Below are 14,693 nucleotides of genomic sequence, written 5' to 3' on the forward strand. Positions count from 1 at the left end.
AATAGGCAAGGGGATTTAGGAGGAAGAGAGAGACCACTTCTCATCTCATCCACCGTCTCACTGGGGTCCTCGACAAATTGACCCAGTTGGGGCAGGGGGGCCCGCTGCTGATGATCTAGGCTCGTTCTTGAAGGCAGAGCTGTGTACAATTTAGACAGATTTTGTGTGTGGGAAAACAATCAGCTTTGTCCAAAAGCCCTCTGGTTTCACCTGGGAGCTGGAGATCTGGGTCGCTTGAAGGCAGAAGTTTCTGGTTTGCAAGTAGGGTGTATTGTTGTAGGTGTGCATCCTCGGTGAATGGGAATTCTAGCACATTGGGTGTGGATGGGAATAATTTTGGTGATTAGTCCAGTAAAGTATCAAGATTTCCCCACCATTCTCAATATGTGGATTAGGGAATTCTTACTTTAGCCCACTGAAATAAAAACTCTCCATAGAGGAGCGCCTGGGTGGCTCAGTCAGTTAAGCGACCGACTTCAGCTCAGGTCATGATCTCACAGTTCATGGGTTCGAGCCCCGTGTCGGGCTCTGTGTGGACAGCTTGGAGCCTGGAGCCTCCTTCAGATTCTGTGTCTCCCTCTCTCTCTCCCCCTCCCCCCCATTCTGTCTCTCTCTCAAAAATAAATAAATATTTAAAAAAATTAAACAAACACCTCTCCATAGAAATGACAATGTATATAAAGGATCATTCATTTCTTGGTGGAGCCAAGTTTCTCAGTGGCTTTCCTGAATTAGGTTCCTCTATGGAGTTGGGAGAGATCCTGAGGTCTGTTGACTCCTGTGAGTAGGGACAGAGCCCAACAAGAGGGAAAGAAATAAAAAGAATCGGCAGGTGATAAACAGAATTCAGCAGCTTCCTAGTGCTGTGTTTGGTTTGGAGCTAGCAAATTCTCGGTTCCATGCCCCCTCTCTTAGGACCATCCTGAAGCACCCCATCTCTATGAGGGCCTTTGGGGACCAGAAATCCACAGTTTTTCTTCTACAGCTTTTTTCCCACACAACCTAGTATTTCAGCCCAAGAGTAGGTCCAGGCAGGCCAAGGCTGTAGCCACAATAACTGCTCTACTTGGGACACATCTCCTCACTCAGCTAGCACAACAGGAGCTTTGTTGTGGCAGGACTCCAAGCCATGGCACACTTAGGGGAGAGCTGTGCTCAGGAGTATCACTGTGGGCCTTCCCTCGAGAGTTCCAAGGTAGAGATATCAGGCTGAGGTACTGGTAGCCAGAGAGGTACTGGTCCAGCTACTGCCTCAGTCCACAACATCTCCACAGGGCGTAGTGACAGAGGGAGGCTCCTTGCTCTCTGTGCTTTCGAACTGAACTGGGTCGGAGCTGTGCCTCAGCTCTATTAATAGCCCCCTAGCCCAGCCTGCTAGCCCCAAACCCTGATGCCAGGAGCTGTGACTCAATACCTAAAAATAACGGAGAGCAACTGCACCTCAACCCCAATGAGCAGTTCCGTGAGGCCCTCCACCCTCAAGTTTTTGTCAGTCCCAGTCTCCAGTCCAGGGCCTCATAGAAGTTAAGTGTGCCACTGCTGTCCTGTCCTCCTAGGAAGACAGTAAGGGTAAGCGGCAGCAGGCTCAGGGCCAGGAACTCAAGGCTAGGGGCTAGGCGTAAGGGTTTAGGGTCTGGGACTAGGACCTGGCATTCTGGCCAGGAGCCTGGACTCTGAGGTTACAAGACTGCAGCTGAGAGCCTGGGAGCTTAGAGGCTGAGGCCGCGGGGGTTGGAGAGCCTGGAGGTTGCCAGGATTAGGTCGGAAGGGGAGGGGAGGAAGAAGCTGCAGGGCTGTGAGGCTGGGCGCCCGGGAGGGAACAGAAAAGTAGGGGTGCGGGGTGGAGGTACACGCTGAGAGGTGAGAGCCCTGCAGTATCGGACAGGCTAGGCGCCCCGGAGCTGAGGCCGGCAGTCGGTCAGATTGAGGGGCGGATCGGGAACAGGGAAAAGTAAGAAAATGCAGTTTCAAAGGGTAGTGTGTGAAGGAGACCCGCCCTCTACAAGGCGGCGTGGACGCCCAAGGAGATTGGGACCGGGCAGCTGCCGCGGCGTTGGTTCCCGATGCGCCTACCTCCTTCCCGCCGGTCGCGGGGCGGCGCCCCCGCCCACCGCGCCAGCTGCAGGCCAGGTTTGTCGGCTTGGATGGCTGCCTGTGTGTGTTTGTGCATGTGTGTGCGCGGCGGGGGCGGGGCGGCGAGAGGGGAAGGGGCGGGGCCCGGGAGGAGGAGGGGGCGGGAACACAAATTCAAACGCGCTTCCGTCAATTCCGCGACCGGAAGCTGTCAGGGGCACGTTGGGAATTGTAGTTCCCTGGGCTGCCTTGCAGTCGAGTAGGGTTTTGTCCCGAGGCGCTAGTGCTGCCCCAGGTCCCAGTCTGGCGAGAAAAAAGGAATTGTGAGGAGCGAACCTCCTGACCTCGCCAGCGTCTTAATTAGATTTCCCTTCGTGTGGGGACGCGAACCGGGGTGACTTGGTGCGGTGGGAGGGACGAATGGTCAGCTACAGAGCCCGCCTGGGTGCCTGTTTTTGCCTTAAGCTCCTCCCTCCCCCTTCTACCAGACGCCTCATCCTAGGTCAGCTCCTCACTGGTCTCCTGAACTATTTTAGCCCAGGAACTCGCGAGCAGCAAACACATTGGGGAACCTGCTCCTCGAGGGGAAGGAGGGCCTGGGAACCAGACCCTGCACGCAACAGCCCACGGAGGCGAGAACTTGTGGAAATCGGACTATACCCTCAGGGTCTCGAGTCAAGGACACAGGTCCCCAACCGGCACGGAAAACAGGTGACATTCTTACGTCATGGTGATGACTGTCGCGGCCCTCTTCTTGCGGCAGGTGACCACAAGGTGGAGCTACAACGCAACTCTGCGCAGCGTGCCTTGGCCACCCAGAATGTCCCCTGTGACGGCTGCTCTCCCGCTTCCCCTCTTGCAGCAACCCCTCCAGCCCAAGAATCTCTCCGTGATGACCCCTCAATGTCATTCATGTCACAACCGAGGATGGAATGTGCATCCCCCACCAAGCCCCGGCGTGGAAAAGATTAGACTATGACAAAACAGGAGTTAAATTCATTGAATAAGCAGATTGACACCATACAGGAACCAACCTGTCTTGAAGAAAAGGCTGTGCACAGCAAAAAGCCAGTTATAGTCACAGAATTAAATGGCTAGATGGGCTCTTCGGCCCTCAGCGTCTAGGCAGGAAAGCAGCTAAATTGCAGGGGTCAGGGGAGACAGTGAATGGAGTGAGGACTGGTGACTCCATCATCTTAGTTCTCCAGCAAAAGCCATTTTGTCATCTCCTTCAGTCATAGGTCCAAGCTATCCCATCCCTGACACACCTTGTGTCTTCTACTCGAGAACACGCACACACAGGTCTGAAACATTATCTTGGCAACCTCCTTTCCACTTCCTCTGTTAACATTTGCAGAGAAACTTCCTATGAGTCACTGTCTTCCTAACCTAACCTCAGGTCAAAACCCTAAGGGGAGCAGATTCCATGGAAGCTTGCAGCATGCCCACCATCTGTGCAGAGGGCCCTCATAGTTCAAAACCTCCTGTTGACAAAGTTTACCCCACCCCAACCCCACCAACTTTCCATCTCAGCTGCTCTGTCTTCCTTGCTGTTAGCCAATCCAGAGAGGCCTCAGACTCTGGTAGGTGGGGGTCCGGGGCTGGGCATTCACTCCATTATGAAATTGTTGATCCTGGTCAGCAGCACTGCTGTTTCTAAGCCTGGAGCAGGGGGTGGGGAAGACATATAGGGAGTGACCAAAGAGAAGGCTATAAGAGGAGAAAAATGAGGTGAAGGGAGAAAGTTCTTACCAGTTTTCTCTCTCTCCTTCTTACATCTCCTATAGAGAGAAAAAGCTTCCCATTGTGAGTTCAGCCAGCTGCAGGCATGGCCTTTTGATCCCAGGTTCCCCAAACTGCCTTTCCCAGGCTCAGGCCAATTTGGTGTACAAGGAAGGGTCCAAGAATCTCAAAGGAACCAAATCCCAAGCTCCGGGCAGCATGTAGGAGTCTGAATTGGCCCTATCACCGGGACCCTGGGGGGCATGAAGACCCAGAAAGCTGAGGCATGAAGCACTCACCCTTGCAGGAGGAAGGTCCACAGAAGCAGCAGGGTGGAGACACAATTGGTAATGATCCACATCATCAGGTAGGTTTGAGGGGGCTGTGGGAATAGGAAAAGGCTCCTGTCAGTGGCCAGAGGCCCAAAGGTAGTATATGGGGGGAAATGTGTAAGGAATAGAGGAACAGGGTTAAGGAGAGCCAGGGATGGGAGAAAGGGAGGGGTGACAGCCCCAGAGCCCTTACGATAAGCCAGACGGGGTAATGCATTTGCTGTAGCAGCTGGCAGTCGTTGGTGGTCACCGAGTCCACCCCTGCACACCAGAGCAGGGAAAAGAGCCAGGGCTTGTTCACCACAAATAGGTTCACCGACACATTATCCTGGTGTAGTGCCCTGGGGGGTGGGGTGGGTGGGAAAGAAACAGGAACATCTAGTATCATGGGGCATGAGGCACAGGAAGCAGCCTTTGTCCGTGCTTGAAGCCGCAGTGTCACTGCCAAGGAACTCTCAGTCCTACTTTTACATAGCATCCCCTGAGCAAAAGCAATTTTCTTTGCATAGCTCAACTTTGTCTCCTGGCAGATTCCACCTACAGATCTGAGCTTTGCCATCTGGGGCTACACGAATGTCTCTCTTCTTTGTTCCATGACAGACCTTCAGAGGTCTGAGGAACAGTGACCATGTCCCTGAGTCATCTCCTCTCTAGGCCCAACAGCCCCAGTTCCTTCATCCAGGGCTGGGACCTGGGTTATCACTCCCTTCACCATACAAACCTCTCCTACTCTGATCTTACTTCAGTTGATCAATGTTCCTTTCTTTTTTTTAAAAAAAAGTCTTTCATGTGTATTTATTTTTGAGAGAGACAGAGACAGAATGCGAGTGAGTTAGGGACAGAGAGAGAGGGAGACACAGAATCCGAAGCAGGCTCCAGGCTCCAAGCTGTCAGCACAGAGCCCGATGCAGGGCTTGAACTCACGAGCTGTAAGATGATGACCTGAGCTGAAGTTAGATGCTCAACTGACTGAGCCACCCAGGTGCCCCTCCTTTTTTTAATTTTTAGAAATTAATTTATTTATTTTGTGAGAGAGAGAGAAAGAACATGAGTGGAGGAGGGGCACAGAGAGACAGCCAGAGAATTCCAAGCAGGCTCTGTGCCGTCAGCTCGAACTCACAAACCGTGAGATCACGACCTGAACCGAGATCAAGAGTCAGATGCTCAACCAACTGAGCCACCCAGGCACCTCTATCAGTGTTCCTTTCATAGTATGGGGGCTTGCATCTGAACATGATATCCCAGGTGGGCGTGGCCCAGCTTTGAGTACAGCAACACTTCCTCCTGCCTTCTGGGCACTGTGGCTGTTTGAAGGCAGCCCGGGGTCAGGTTAGTTTTGGCAATGTCACATGCCATTGATGACTCATTATGAACACTAGTCAATCAAAGCTCTGGTCTTTTTCACACATGTTCATGCTGATGCCAGTCTCCTCTCTTGTCTTTGTGCAATTGAACTTCTTTTGGAGTGCAAATGTAGGTAGGTGTTTACATCTATCCCTGTTGTGCTTTATCCCAGTATATTTGGTCCATCATCTTAGAGTGCTTAGACCTTTCGGGGCCTCGATTTCATTACCACTGTATTCATTACTAATTCATGTCTTTTGGAAACCTGCTCAGTGGTTGAGGTTGACCAGGACAAGTCTAAAGTGAGGGCCAAACCCCATGTTGTGTCTCCCTCCATGGTGACAACTTGGGGAAAGGTCCTTGAAATACTTATGCTAACTGGGCTACCATACAGTGCACTTTTTTTTTCTATCTGACCACAAGGACATGAGAAGAGACCTTGGCAACTGCATGCTTTGCAGTCCATCATGTTTACAGGCTGGGTCAGCTTCTGGGGCCTGGCTCACATCTGGGACTCTCTTGCTTCTCTCCTCTCGATCCATCCTCCCTTGCACTTACCTCTTTGGTGGTGAATGAAAGCTAAAACTGTTCTTGTGGCCCACAAGGTCCTACCCAATTGGGCTCCTGCCTATCTCCCCAGCCTCACCTTTCCCTTGCTTATTGGGCTGCTGTTTCTGCTCTTCTCACAGCTCTTCTCCTCATTAGCTCCTTGTGACCTGTCAGGTCTCAGCCCAGACATCACCCCTTTAGCTACTTTTCCGGATGTGGCCCCTCTCTGGCCCTCACTCCCAACCCTAATTGCTCTACTATATCTCCCCATTTTATTATCTTCATATCACTTATCCAGTATGCATATAATTCGTTCAGTTTATTATCTCTTTCACTAGTATGCTCAAAGCCTGCAACAATAGTGCCTTTCACATAGCAAGTGTTAAATATATTGATAAATATTTGTTGTATGTGTGAATGAATGAATGGCCTTTGCCCTCCCTGAGGTGACTCTTCCCTACCATTAAGCTTCACGGGGTCCCCTTGGCTCCTTTCCTCTGGCACTCACTTGATATCCAACAGTGGCAGGTCTTGATAGGGGAGGTTGAGAAACTGGGGCCTCTCAGTTCTGTTGCTTCCCTGCTGTCCATATATCTGGCGCATTCTAGGTGCCCGTTGTTGGACCTTAGCCCGATCTTCATCCGGTAGCCAAAGGACCTGTGGTTCAGGGAAGATGGGCATGAAGCTGAGGAAGGCTTGGGGATTCCAGGGGTCGGGGCCAGGGGCAGAAAGGTTTGATAACAGAATGGGGTATATGAGTTGAGGTGGGGCCCTGGGGCAGGGGGCAGCCTCAAAATTATCACCGTGGCCTAGGGAAGGCAGGGGTAGGGAAATGGGCAAGAGGGGGCACTTGGGGTCCTGGAAATATCACCATGGCTTGGGGCACCCTTGCACTCAGCACAGTCTCCAGTGTCTGGTTCACAAATGTGTCATGGTATGTGTGATTTCGTGGGGGGCGGCGCAAGTCAAACATGATAGAAAGGTTAAGGACTGCAGCTTCCTTCAGCAGCTCTTCCAATGTCGGGACTGTCTGGTTCTCAGCCTCCTTCCGATCAGGGTCTGACAGCCGCTTGGCCCCCCAGAAGGGTTGCCTCTATGAGAACAGTAAAATTATTTCAAGACCAGAAGAAGCCTTTAGGCCATTCCCCCATCCTCATGATCTTCACTCGTTTCCCCCACTTGGCGCCAGGCTTGTGTGCACCGCTGAGCCACAGTCTTTCTTTCTCCAAACTGTGACCCTTTCCAGACCCTCTAACACCTTACTCTGTGACCCTAACCTCCTACCCCTCTGGTTTCCTAACTTTTTCACATTTTCTCTTTGGTCTCACAGAGACCTCTGGGACCTTGGCCCTTTGGTTTCTGCCCAATCCATCAGCCCCTGTCTGCCACATCTACATCCCCTACCCATGGTCCATCTACAGCTCGAATTACTTTTCCATACCACCTTCAACTCCTTTCCTGCCCTGCCCGCCCCACAAATCCTAAACCCTGATTCAATTGTGTGACAGTCTGCCTCCTCCACCCCTAGAATTGGGGGGCAGAGCACATCATGTGGACTATATAGTCTTTTACCTTCATTGCCACTTAATCATCCTTTTTTTTTTTTTTTTTTTTTTTTTTAAGTAAGCTCTATACCCAACGCAGGGCTTGAAAGCACAACCTTGAGATCAAGAGTCACATGCTCTACGGACTGAGCCAGCCAGGTACCCCACTTAATCATCCTTTCACTTGTTCTTGTTTTGCTCCTTCTTCCATTCCTAGTGGCTCTTCCAAACCTCTGCCACTCTCCTCCCTTCCCCTTGTAATCAACAAATGACCTTACCTCCTAACCGCTGACATGGAAAAAGCAAGCTATCTGATACTTATTATAAAGTATTTACTATGTGCCAGGCAGCCTTAGCAGTACTTTATGTGCATTGATTTATTTAATCCTGCCCAAATCCTACAAAGTAGGTACTATTATTATGCCTATTTTACAGACGAGGAAAGTAAAGCAAGAGAGACTAAGGAATGTTGCCCAGGCTCACATAGCTAGTAGGTAGTGAAGCCAGGACTCAAACCCAGACAACCCTTGGTCTTAATCACTCTGGCATGTCATTGTATATAGAGTTAAATGAAAAGACAACCAAGTTGCAAAAGAATATATGAAGTGATCCTATTTGTGCAAAATGACGTGTGTGTGTGTATACACATATGGAATATGTACCCACTGTTAGCAATGATTATCTCAGAGGAGTTGGATTATGGGAGACTTTCAATTTTTACATTATTTCTCTAATGTTTAATTTTTTTTATGTGGAACAAGTATTACTTTTATTTTTAAGCAGGCTGTGTACTGGGTGGGGAACCCAATGTGAGACTTGAACTCACAACCCTGAGATCAAGACCTGAGCTGAGATCAAGAGTTGAACGCTTAACTGACTGAGCCACCCAGGCCCCCCAACATGTATTATTTTTAAAGGTAGGAAAACAGGAACTGAGAAAATAAAGTATCCTTACGAATATTTTCTGTGACCTACAGAACTGAAGCCTGCACTTCTAGGCCTGACATTCTTTTTTTTTTGGGAGGGGGGTGGTTCTGGCATTCAAAGCCCTCTGAGACCAAGCCTCTGCTCCCCTTGACAGTCTCAGCTCCCACTGCTCCCACAAATTTTATCTCCCAGTTGCACTGAGCCACTTTTTGTTTCCTGAGAACACTTCTTCATACTTCTGGGCTTTACGTATGCTCTTCCGTCTGACTAGAATTGCTGATCCCTGCTTTGCCCATCTTAAACAGCATTCTCATTTCATGTGCTGCTCAGGCATTCTCTCTTGTGAAACCACTCCTGATCCTCTCCCACACCTACCCTGCCAAATAGTGCCTTTGCTCTCTCTCCTCTTTGTTTACTAAGGATATTGTTATCGATCTAGGTTTCCTATTCTGATAGCCTGTTGGCTAAGCTCTCTTCTTTCAGCCGAGGGAGTGACTTGAGGGCAGAGCCTCTACACCTATTGCTCAGCACAGGGATCATAAAATACTTATCAATGAATGAACTCTCCCCTCAGCACCCCCGCAGGTGGTTGCCTCTTTTGTGAGGCTGTCTTCACCTCTAGGAACCAGGTCCCGGCATTGAGCTTCTTCAGTTCAGCACAGGAGAAGTCACTGCTGTGGGAGGAGGTTCGGGCTGGGAACACTGAGGCCACATCTGTGGTCCTGCTCAGGTGCTCATCATGCATGAGGAAGGGGATCCCGTCAGAGCTGAGGGCACAAGAGGTGTCAGGGGGCTGAGCTCTAGGGCTGATCATCATTTCCCAAGCTCCCCTAGTGTGTCCCTCTGTCCCCTAGTGTCTCTCACCTGACCATCACATCAGTCTCGAACACAGCAGCTCCACATTCAGCTGTTTTCCTCAGTGACATCAGGGTGTTCTCGGGGGCCAGCTGGGAAAGGGAATTGGTAGGGGGGTAGCAGAGAAGGGTGCGAACCTGGGAACCCACAGGCCTGATTGCTGCAGCCTAGAGGAGCAGACCCTTCCCACCCTACCAGCATTCTACCCGACACTCACCATGGGGGCCCCTCGGTGTCCCACCAGACCAGGCTTGGGGGGTAAGTCTCTGGGTTCCATGATACAGGGTGAGGAGATGCACAGTGGGGCCAGGTAGATGGCCAGGGCAACTCCAAAAAATAGGAGCAGTAGCAGAACCTTGGGACCTGTGGGGAATGAGGGGCAGGCTATGGAGAAAGGGCAATGGGTGAGCTCTGGGGACAGAAAGCAGAGTGTGGGTGCAGTAAAATGGGCAGCAGGAGGCAGAAGCATCGATGGCCAGGGAGGGTATGTTGGGGAGTGGAGTTGGCACCTCTTCGATGGATACGGTAGAAGGTATCAGCAACAGGCCAGGCCAGGAGGGTGATGCCAGCAACTGCTCCAATATGAAGGAACGGGGCTGTGGCCTGTGGACAAGAGTTGGTGAAGAGGGTTCTTCTCTCCAGTGCCCCTCTCCTTCTCCTAGGACCTGACTTTTGGAGTTCAGAGCTACTTGCAGTCGTGGGGGACCAGGGAGCAAGATACGTCCAGAGGTTGGCCACAGGCCAAGGCTCCCACATAGGCACTGGAGATCAGCCACTCACCTGCAGTGACAGACGTAAGCTACGCCACTCCTGCTGCCATTGGACGTCCAGTCCCACGAGGCCAGCGGCCACAAGAAGCATGATGAGGAGCAGCAGCATCTGGGGGACCAGAGATGAATGGGGTCTTCTTTGTTAGCCTGGGGGTCCCTGGGCTTCCCCCTCTCTCTTTCCCCTGGCTCATCCACGTTCTTTCTTTCACTCAACAAAAATTTACTGGGCTTCAGGTCCTGAGCTTGAGTCCATGGGTAGAATATTGAGGTGCTCAGCAAAATAGCTGGCCAAGCCCTGGGCCCAGTGGTCCCCGTTTCCCGCTCACTCCCACCCGCACTCTTACCTTGTGGACACTGTGCAGATGCAGAGGCTGGCCGCAGAGCCGCAGGAGCAGGGCCAGGAGCTGGAAGCAGAGGGTGGTGGGAGGTATGAGGTGCCAAGAGGGGTCACCGAGGTGGGCTTCCTGGGTTCCCAGGCTGACACCGTCCCCCTCCCCTCCCCTCCCCTCCCCTCCCCTCAGTGGCCAGGGGTTGAAGCTGAGCAGGAAGGGAGGACTGAGGTAGGGGTTAGATGGGCCGCTCCCTGACCCACCAATAGCAGGGATGCATATGTGACAAGTAGAGAGATGACCAGCAGAAATGCCAGGGACCAGTCCATCCAGTGTCCCCAGTGTTGGAACAGGAATCTGTGGGAGGGGAGAGAGAGGTGTCTGAGTGGGGGAAGGGGTGTTAATAGTGGCCTGAGGGGAGTTGGGGTGGGTGGGTTCAGAAGGAGGACTAGAAGGGAGTGAGAGGGAAGCCTTTCATGGAGCCAGGGGCTCCAAGGACTGGGGAGACTTCGTGGAGCAATTTTCTAAGGAGGTTGGGTAGCAGGACAGCTGGGCAGGGCCGGGAATGACTGAGTACCCAGGGGACCCAAGGTGGGGCGTAGATTAACATGTATGCAGAGGAAGGGGGGGGATCTGTGACACACTCATTGAAGTTGTGCAGGTCATTGAGAAGGATGAGCCCGATGTACAGCCAGCCCAGGGAGAGGAGAAAGGTGAGGAAGAGCAGGCCAAACCAGATACAGTCGCACTGCAAAGGGGCAGGAGAGAAGCTCACAGCCGATCCCCACTTCCAGCTCAGAGTCCCCAACGGATGACAGCTCCATGGGGCTTCCCACCAGGAGTAGGGCTGCTCTGCTCTGCTCTGCTCCGCAGGCAGACAGAAGTTTTCTTCCTGGGGAAAGAAAGTCCCTTCCCCCCCCTGCCACCCCCCACCAGCTGCCTCTGAGCACACTTGGCTTCCTTATCCCCTCCAGGCGGCCTCTGCCTCGGACTTCCAGTCCCCCCCATCCCTACTCCACCTTGCTGGTTTGCATCCTCTCTTTGGGGCATTTCCTCCAGTGGCAGCTATACAGGCAGTGGAGGCAGCGGGCCCAGACGGAGCAGCAGCCAGGGGACTCGGCCATGGCGAGGGCCTGGGGGAAGGGATACTGGGCCATCAGGGACCCTAGCAGAAGGCAGATCCCAGCCTCCCTCCCAGTGTATCTGAGGAGCGTGGGGGAGGAGCAGAAGCCTGGGCCGCTGCTCGGCAACGGAGGTCATAGGGCTGCTGAAGTCCCAGATTAGATGAGGAGGTGAGCAAAGGGGGATAATCTCTGGGGTCTTTCTTTCCCTTTAATCTGGATACCTGGAAAGTCGGTGGGACAACCAGGAGATCGGGCCTCTTTGCAGGCAGGGTGCATACCCAACCTCTCCAACTCCTCCCCATTTAACAGCATGCATCCAGCTTTGGGGATAGAGTGCTTGCCCAGGGTGGGGACTCAGGAGAAACTGCACCAGGGTGGGGCAAATTCAATTTAGCAAGTTGAGGCAGATCTGGCCAAGCTTTAGGCAGCCCCAAGGTAGGGAGCCTTCCACCCCAGGAACCAAGAGTAACCTGAAGCAGAGGTTCTAGTTCTGACCTGGGGCTAAGGGAGGCTGGCTAGTTGGCCAGTTGCTATGGATACAGAGATTGCACACACCACAAAACCCCGACTATAAGATTCTCACTCTCCACCTCCCAGGGGCCAGGGGACACTGCCAATAACAGGAAGACTTGAGGGAAATAGGTTGCCTGGGTCACTCCCAGCCTTCTGAAGGAACCACTCTCCTGCCCGCACACACCTGGAAAATCTAAGCCCTCTGGCCCCAGTCTTGTCCCTTCCAGTCCAGTCATTCTGCCCCCCCACCCCCCAGCCAGGAACCAGTCTCCACCTTCCCCCTTTTAGGGGCCCCACCCTCTGAGATTACTTGGGTGAAGGTACAACAAATACTGGTCAAAGGTTTGTGTGTGGGGGGTGTGGTTGTGTTGGGGCTGGGGATCATTGGACCTTGTGCTTTTGGGTCAGGCTGAGACCTGGCTGGCTTGCTGATCCCCAAACTAGGCTGGGTGTGTGATTGTCATTCTACGTGAGAGGGTGTGCGATTTGTGTCAGCTTTGTATGTCTGTGTGCACTAGTGGCTGTCGGTAGTGGGTTTCAGTGTGTAAAGGAGTCCCTGGATATACCCAAAGTGTGTGTGGTCTGAGGGACATGACCCCTTGTCATCTAGGCTCCCCTAAGGCTGTGGAGTCTTAGAGGGTACAGTGGTGGGCTCCCTGAAAGGAGGAAGGGTGTGGCTGCTCCTGAAACTGCCCTCCTTATCCCATGCTTGCCTTGGGAAAGGAGAATTAGGGGATAGGGAGTGGAGGGGTAGGGATCGTAGCTGGGGGAAGGAAAACTCTCCCCTCTCTGAGACCCCTCCCAGGAAAAAGCCATCTTAAAAGGAGACCCCTGCTTCTTCCCATCCCAGGACTGGCTTCCAGTAGCCTGCCCCGGGCTCCATCCACACTCCCTGCCTCCCTTAAGGTTCTGCCCCTGTACCCCAGACACTGCCTTCCAGAGTCCCACCTCCCTCCAGGATCTGAGCAGTCTGAAAACCCCAATCAGGGGAGTTGAGCAGGGGCGCTGCTCAATCCCTGAGCCCAGTTCCTGCCAGTGGGAGCCGGTCTCCACCCCACCACCCCCGGCTATAACCCCCAGCCTTCCCAAGTCCTCACACCTTTTCTCAGCGGCAGCTCCACTCTGCTCTCTGCTCTGCACTGCACTGCTTCCCAGCTCCTCTCCGACTTGTCTGCCTCCTCCCTCTTCCAGTCCTTGGCTCAGCCCCACTGGTCAAACAGGTGGCAGTGTTGCCACCTACAGGAGTCTGCGCGGGTTCTCTCCGAAAGCCCTCAGCTGCTCTATGGCCAGTGCCCAGCCGGGGTGGGACGATGGGAGGGAGGAAGGAGGAGGGGGAGCAGAGCTGCTTCTTTACTCGCTGCCGATCCGGGGGCTTGGGGTAAGGAATTCTTTTGTGCAGCCTTCCCCATCCCTCTGTCCCTCCTCCTGTTCCCCTCTCAGTCACTGCCGGGGCTTTGTCTGGACTCGGGGAGGCGAGGGCTGAGGGCACCGGCAGGGGTGGGGTTGGGGGTGACCACACAACTGCAACTTGGCAGTGAGAAGAGGGGGCCCAGTCAACCCCCTGGGAAGGGGTGTGTGTGTGTGTGTGTGTGTGTGTGTGTGTGTGTGTGTAAGTCTAGCATTTCCCTCAAGCTCCCTGGGAGGATAGCCTTGATTCATCAGCTTCCCTTTCCTCCCGGGATCCTACTTCTACTTCTGTAAGGTACATCCAGAAGATACAGGGTTCCAAGCTACTTCCTGAACTCTGGGCAGCAGGTTGCCCTGTTTCTGGACCAGGGATCTCCATGGGCCTTGTGACTCCTGAGAGACACTAGCAGCCCTCCCCTTCCCCCTATCACCCCAGACAGGAGCTGATGATTCAGGATGTAGAGACTTGTGTCATTTCTGTTGTCTTGTCCCCAAGGTATCTAAAGTCTCTTTCCAGGAATCATTTGCAGAGTGTAGTGTGAGGGTCACAAGCTTTTGGAAGATGAATTTTGAAAGATGCTGTTACTATACATACCATCAGCAGGAGAAGGCTGGCTAGCGTGCAATAGTCAGGTTAGTGCTAACACACAGGGCTCGGGGTGAGAGGAGGGCTGGGGGACTGGCTTGACTGACCTTCCCTGTTTACCTTTTGGCTGATGCAGTGGCTCAAAGCCTGGGGGGCTTGCAGTGTTGGTGGGAAAAAAGTCTTCACTGGGGATAAACTTGCTTACCCTTCCCCCGACACGTACTGGATTTGGAACAGTGAGAAGGAAGACTAGCTCTCTTATGCCAAGAGCTGCCCCCCCTCCCTCTGCCTTCCCATTGTATCCAGGGGCTCTAGCTGGCAATGGCAGAGGCTCCTTTGCTCCCCCGTCATTAAAATGCAAAGAGAAGCTGGGCTGCTGGCTGGCAGGACGCCAGAGAGGGCTGCGTGGTCACCTAGCCCTCCTGCAGGCTTCATTTTAGACAGGTTATCCTTCAGTTTCCTTTGCTTGGGGTCTGGTAAATTCTAGAGGAGCCCTGGCTTTCATGTGCCCAGTTCTCGGGGGTGCTTTGGGAGCTTTTAGTTGGGTGGGGGGAGGGGCCTGGGATTCCTAAAGCATGGATAGTTAGCCCAGGGCTTGCAAGCTCCTCAAAAAGCTAC

General features: G+C 53.0%; 1 protein-coding gene and 1 long non-coding RNA gene across 4 annotated transcripts; one reads left to right on the plus strand and one right to left on the minus strand.

Annotated features, from left to right (window-relative positions):
* The first annotated feature begins 593 nt into the window (after nucleotides 1–593).
* LOC145714447 (uncharacterized) lies at nucleotides 594–3,152 on the plus strand. Its single transcript, XR_014136863.1, has 2 exons — nucleotides 594–2,130; nucleotides 2,837–3,152. It is a non-coding gene; the product is annotated as an uncharacterized LOC145714447 (long non-coding RNA).
* Nucleotides 3,055–13,503, minus strand: GDPD2 (glycerophosphodiester phosphodiesterase domain containing 2). Of its 3 annotated transcripts, none has more exons than XM_081793952.1 (16): nucleotides 13,182–13,503; nucleotides 11,465–11,578; nucleotides 11,090–11,193; nucleotides 10,709–10,802; nucleotides 10,461–10,520; nucleotides 10,127–10,225; nucleotides 9,856–9,949; nucleotides 9,564–9,709; nucleotides 9,356–9,438; nucleotides 9,108–9,258; nucleotides 6,892–7,113; nucleotides 6,529–6,677; nucleotides 4,321–4,468; nucleotides 4,095–4,177; nucleotides 3,826–3,854; nucleotides 3,055–3,735 (listed from the first exon to the last, which is right to left on the minus strand). In XM_081793952.1, the coding sequence occupies exons 2-16, from the start codon at nucleotides 11,567–11,569 to the stop codon at nucleotides 3,683–3,685; spliced, it is 1,620 nt and encodes a 539-aa protein (XP_081650078.1). In that variant the 5' UTR covers nucleotides 11,570–11,578; nucleotides 13,182–13,503; the 3' UTR covers nucleotides 3,055–3,682. The 3 variants fall into 3 exon arrangements, with proteins under 3 accessions (XP_081650078.1, XP_081650077.1, XP_081650079.1); XM_081793951.1 differs by lacking the exon at nucleotides 13,182–13,503 and adding an exon at nucleotides 11,791–11,918; XM_081793953.1 differs by lacking the exons at nucleotides 11,090–11,193; nucleotides 11,465–11,578; nucleotides 13,182–13,503 and adding an exon at nucleotides 11,221–11,336.
* Between the last annotated feature and the right edge of the window lie 1,190 nt (nucleotides 13,504–14,693).

This window comes from Panthera onca, chromosome X (assembly GCF_046562875.1).
Source record: "Panthera onca isolate mPanOnc1 chromosome X, mPanOnc1 haplotype 2, whole genome shotgun sequence".
In the NCBI taxonomy this organism is placed as follows: Eukaryota; Metazoa; Chordata; class Mammalia; order Carnivora; family Felidae; genus Panthera; species Panthera onca.

What these genes read in the sequence shown, in the direction of transcription:
- GDPD2 (XM_081793951.1), bottom strand. Translation starts at nt 11,871, where the DNA reads ATGGGGAGGAGTTGGAGAGGTTGGGTATGCACCCTGCCTGCAAAGAGG. An exon ending in CTACCGTATCCATCGAAGAG is followed by an intron (nt 9,710 to 9,855) that starts GTGCCAACTCCA and finishes CATTCCCCACAG; the next exon opens with GTCCCAAGGTTCTGCTACTG. An exon ending in CTGCCACTGTTGGATATCAA is followed by an intron (nt 4,469 to 6,528) that starts GTGAGTGCCAGA and finishes CCCACCCCCCAG; the next exon opens with GGCACTACACCAGGATAATG.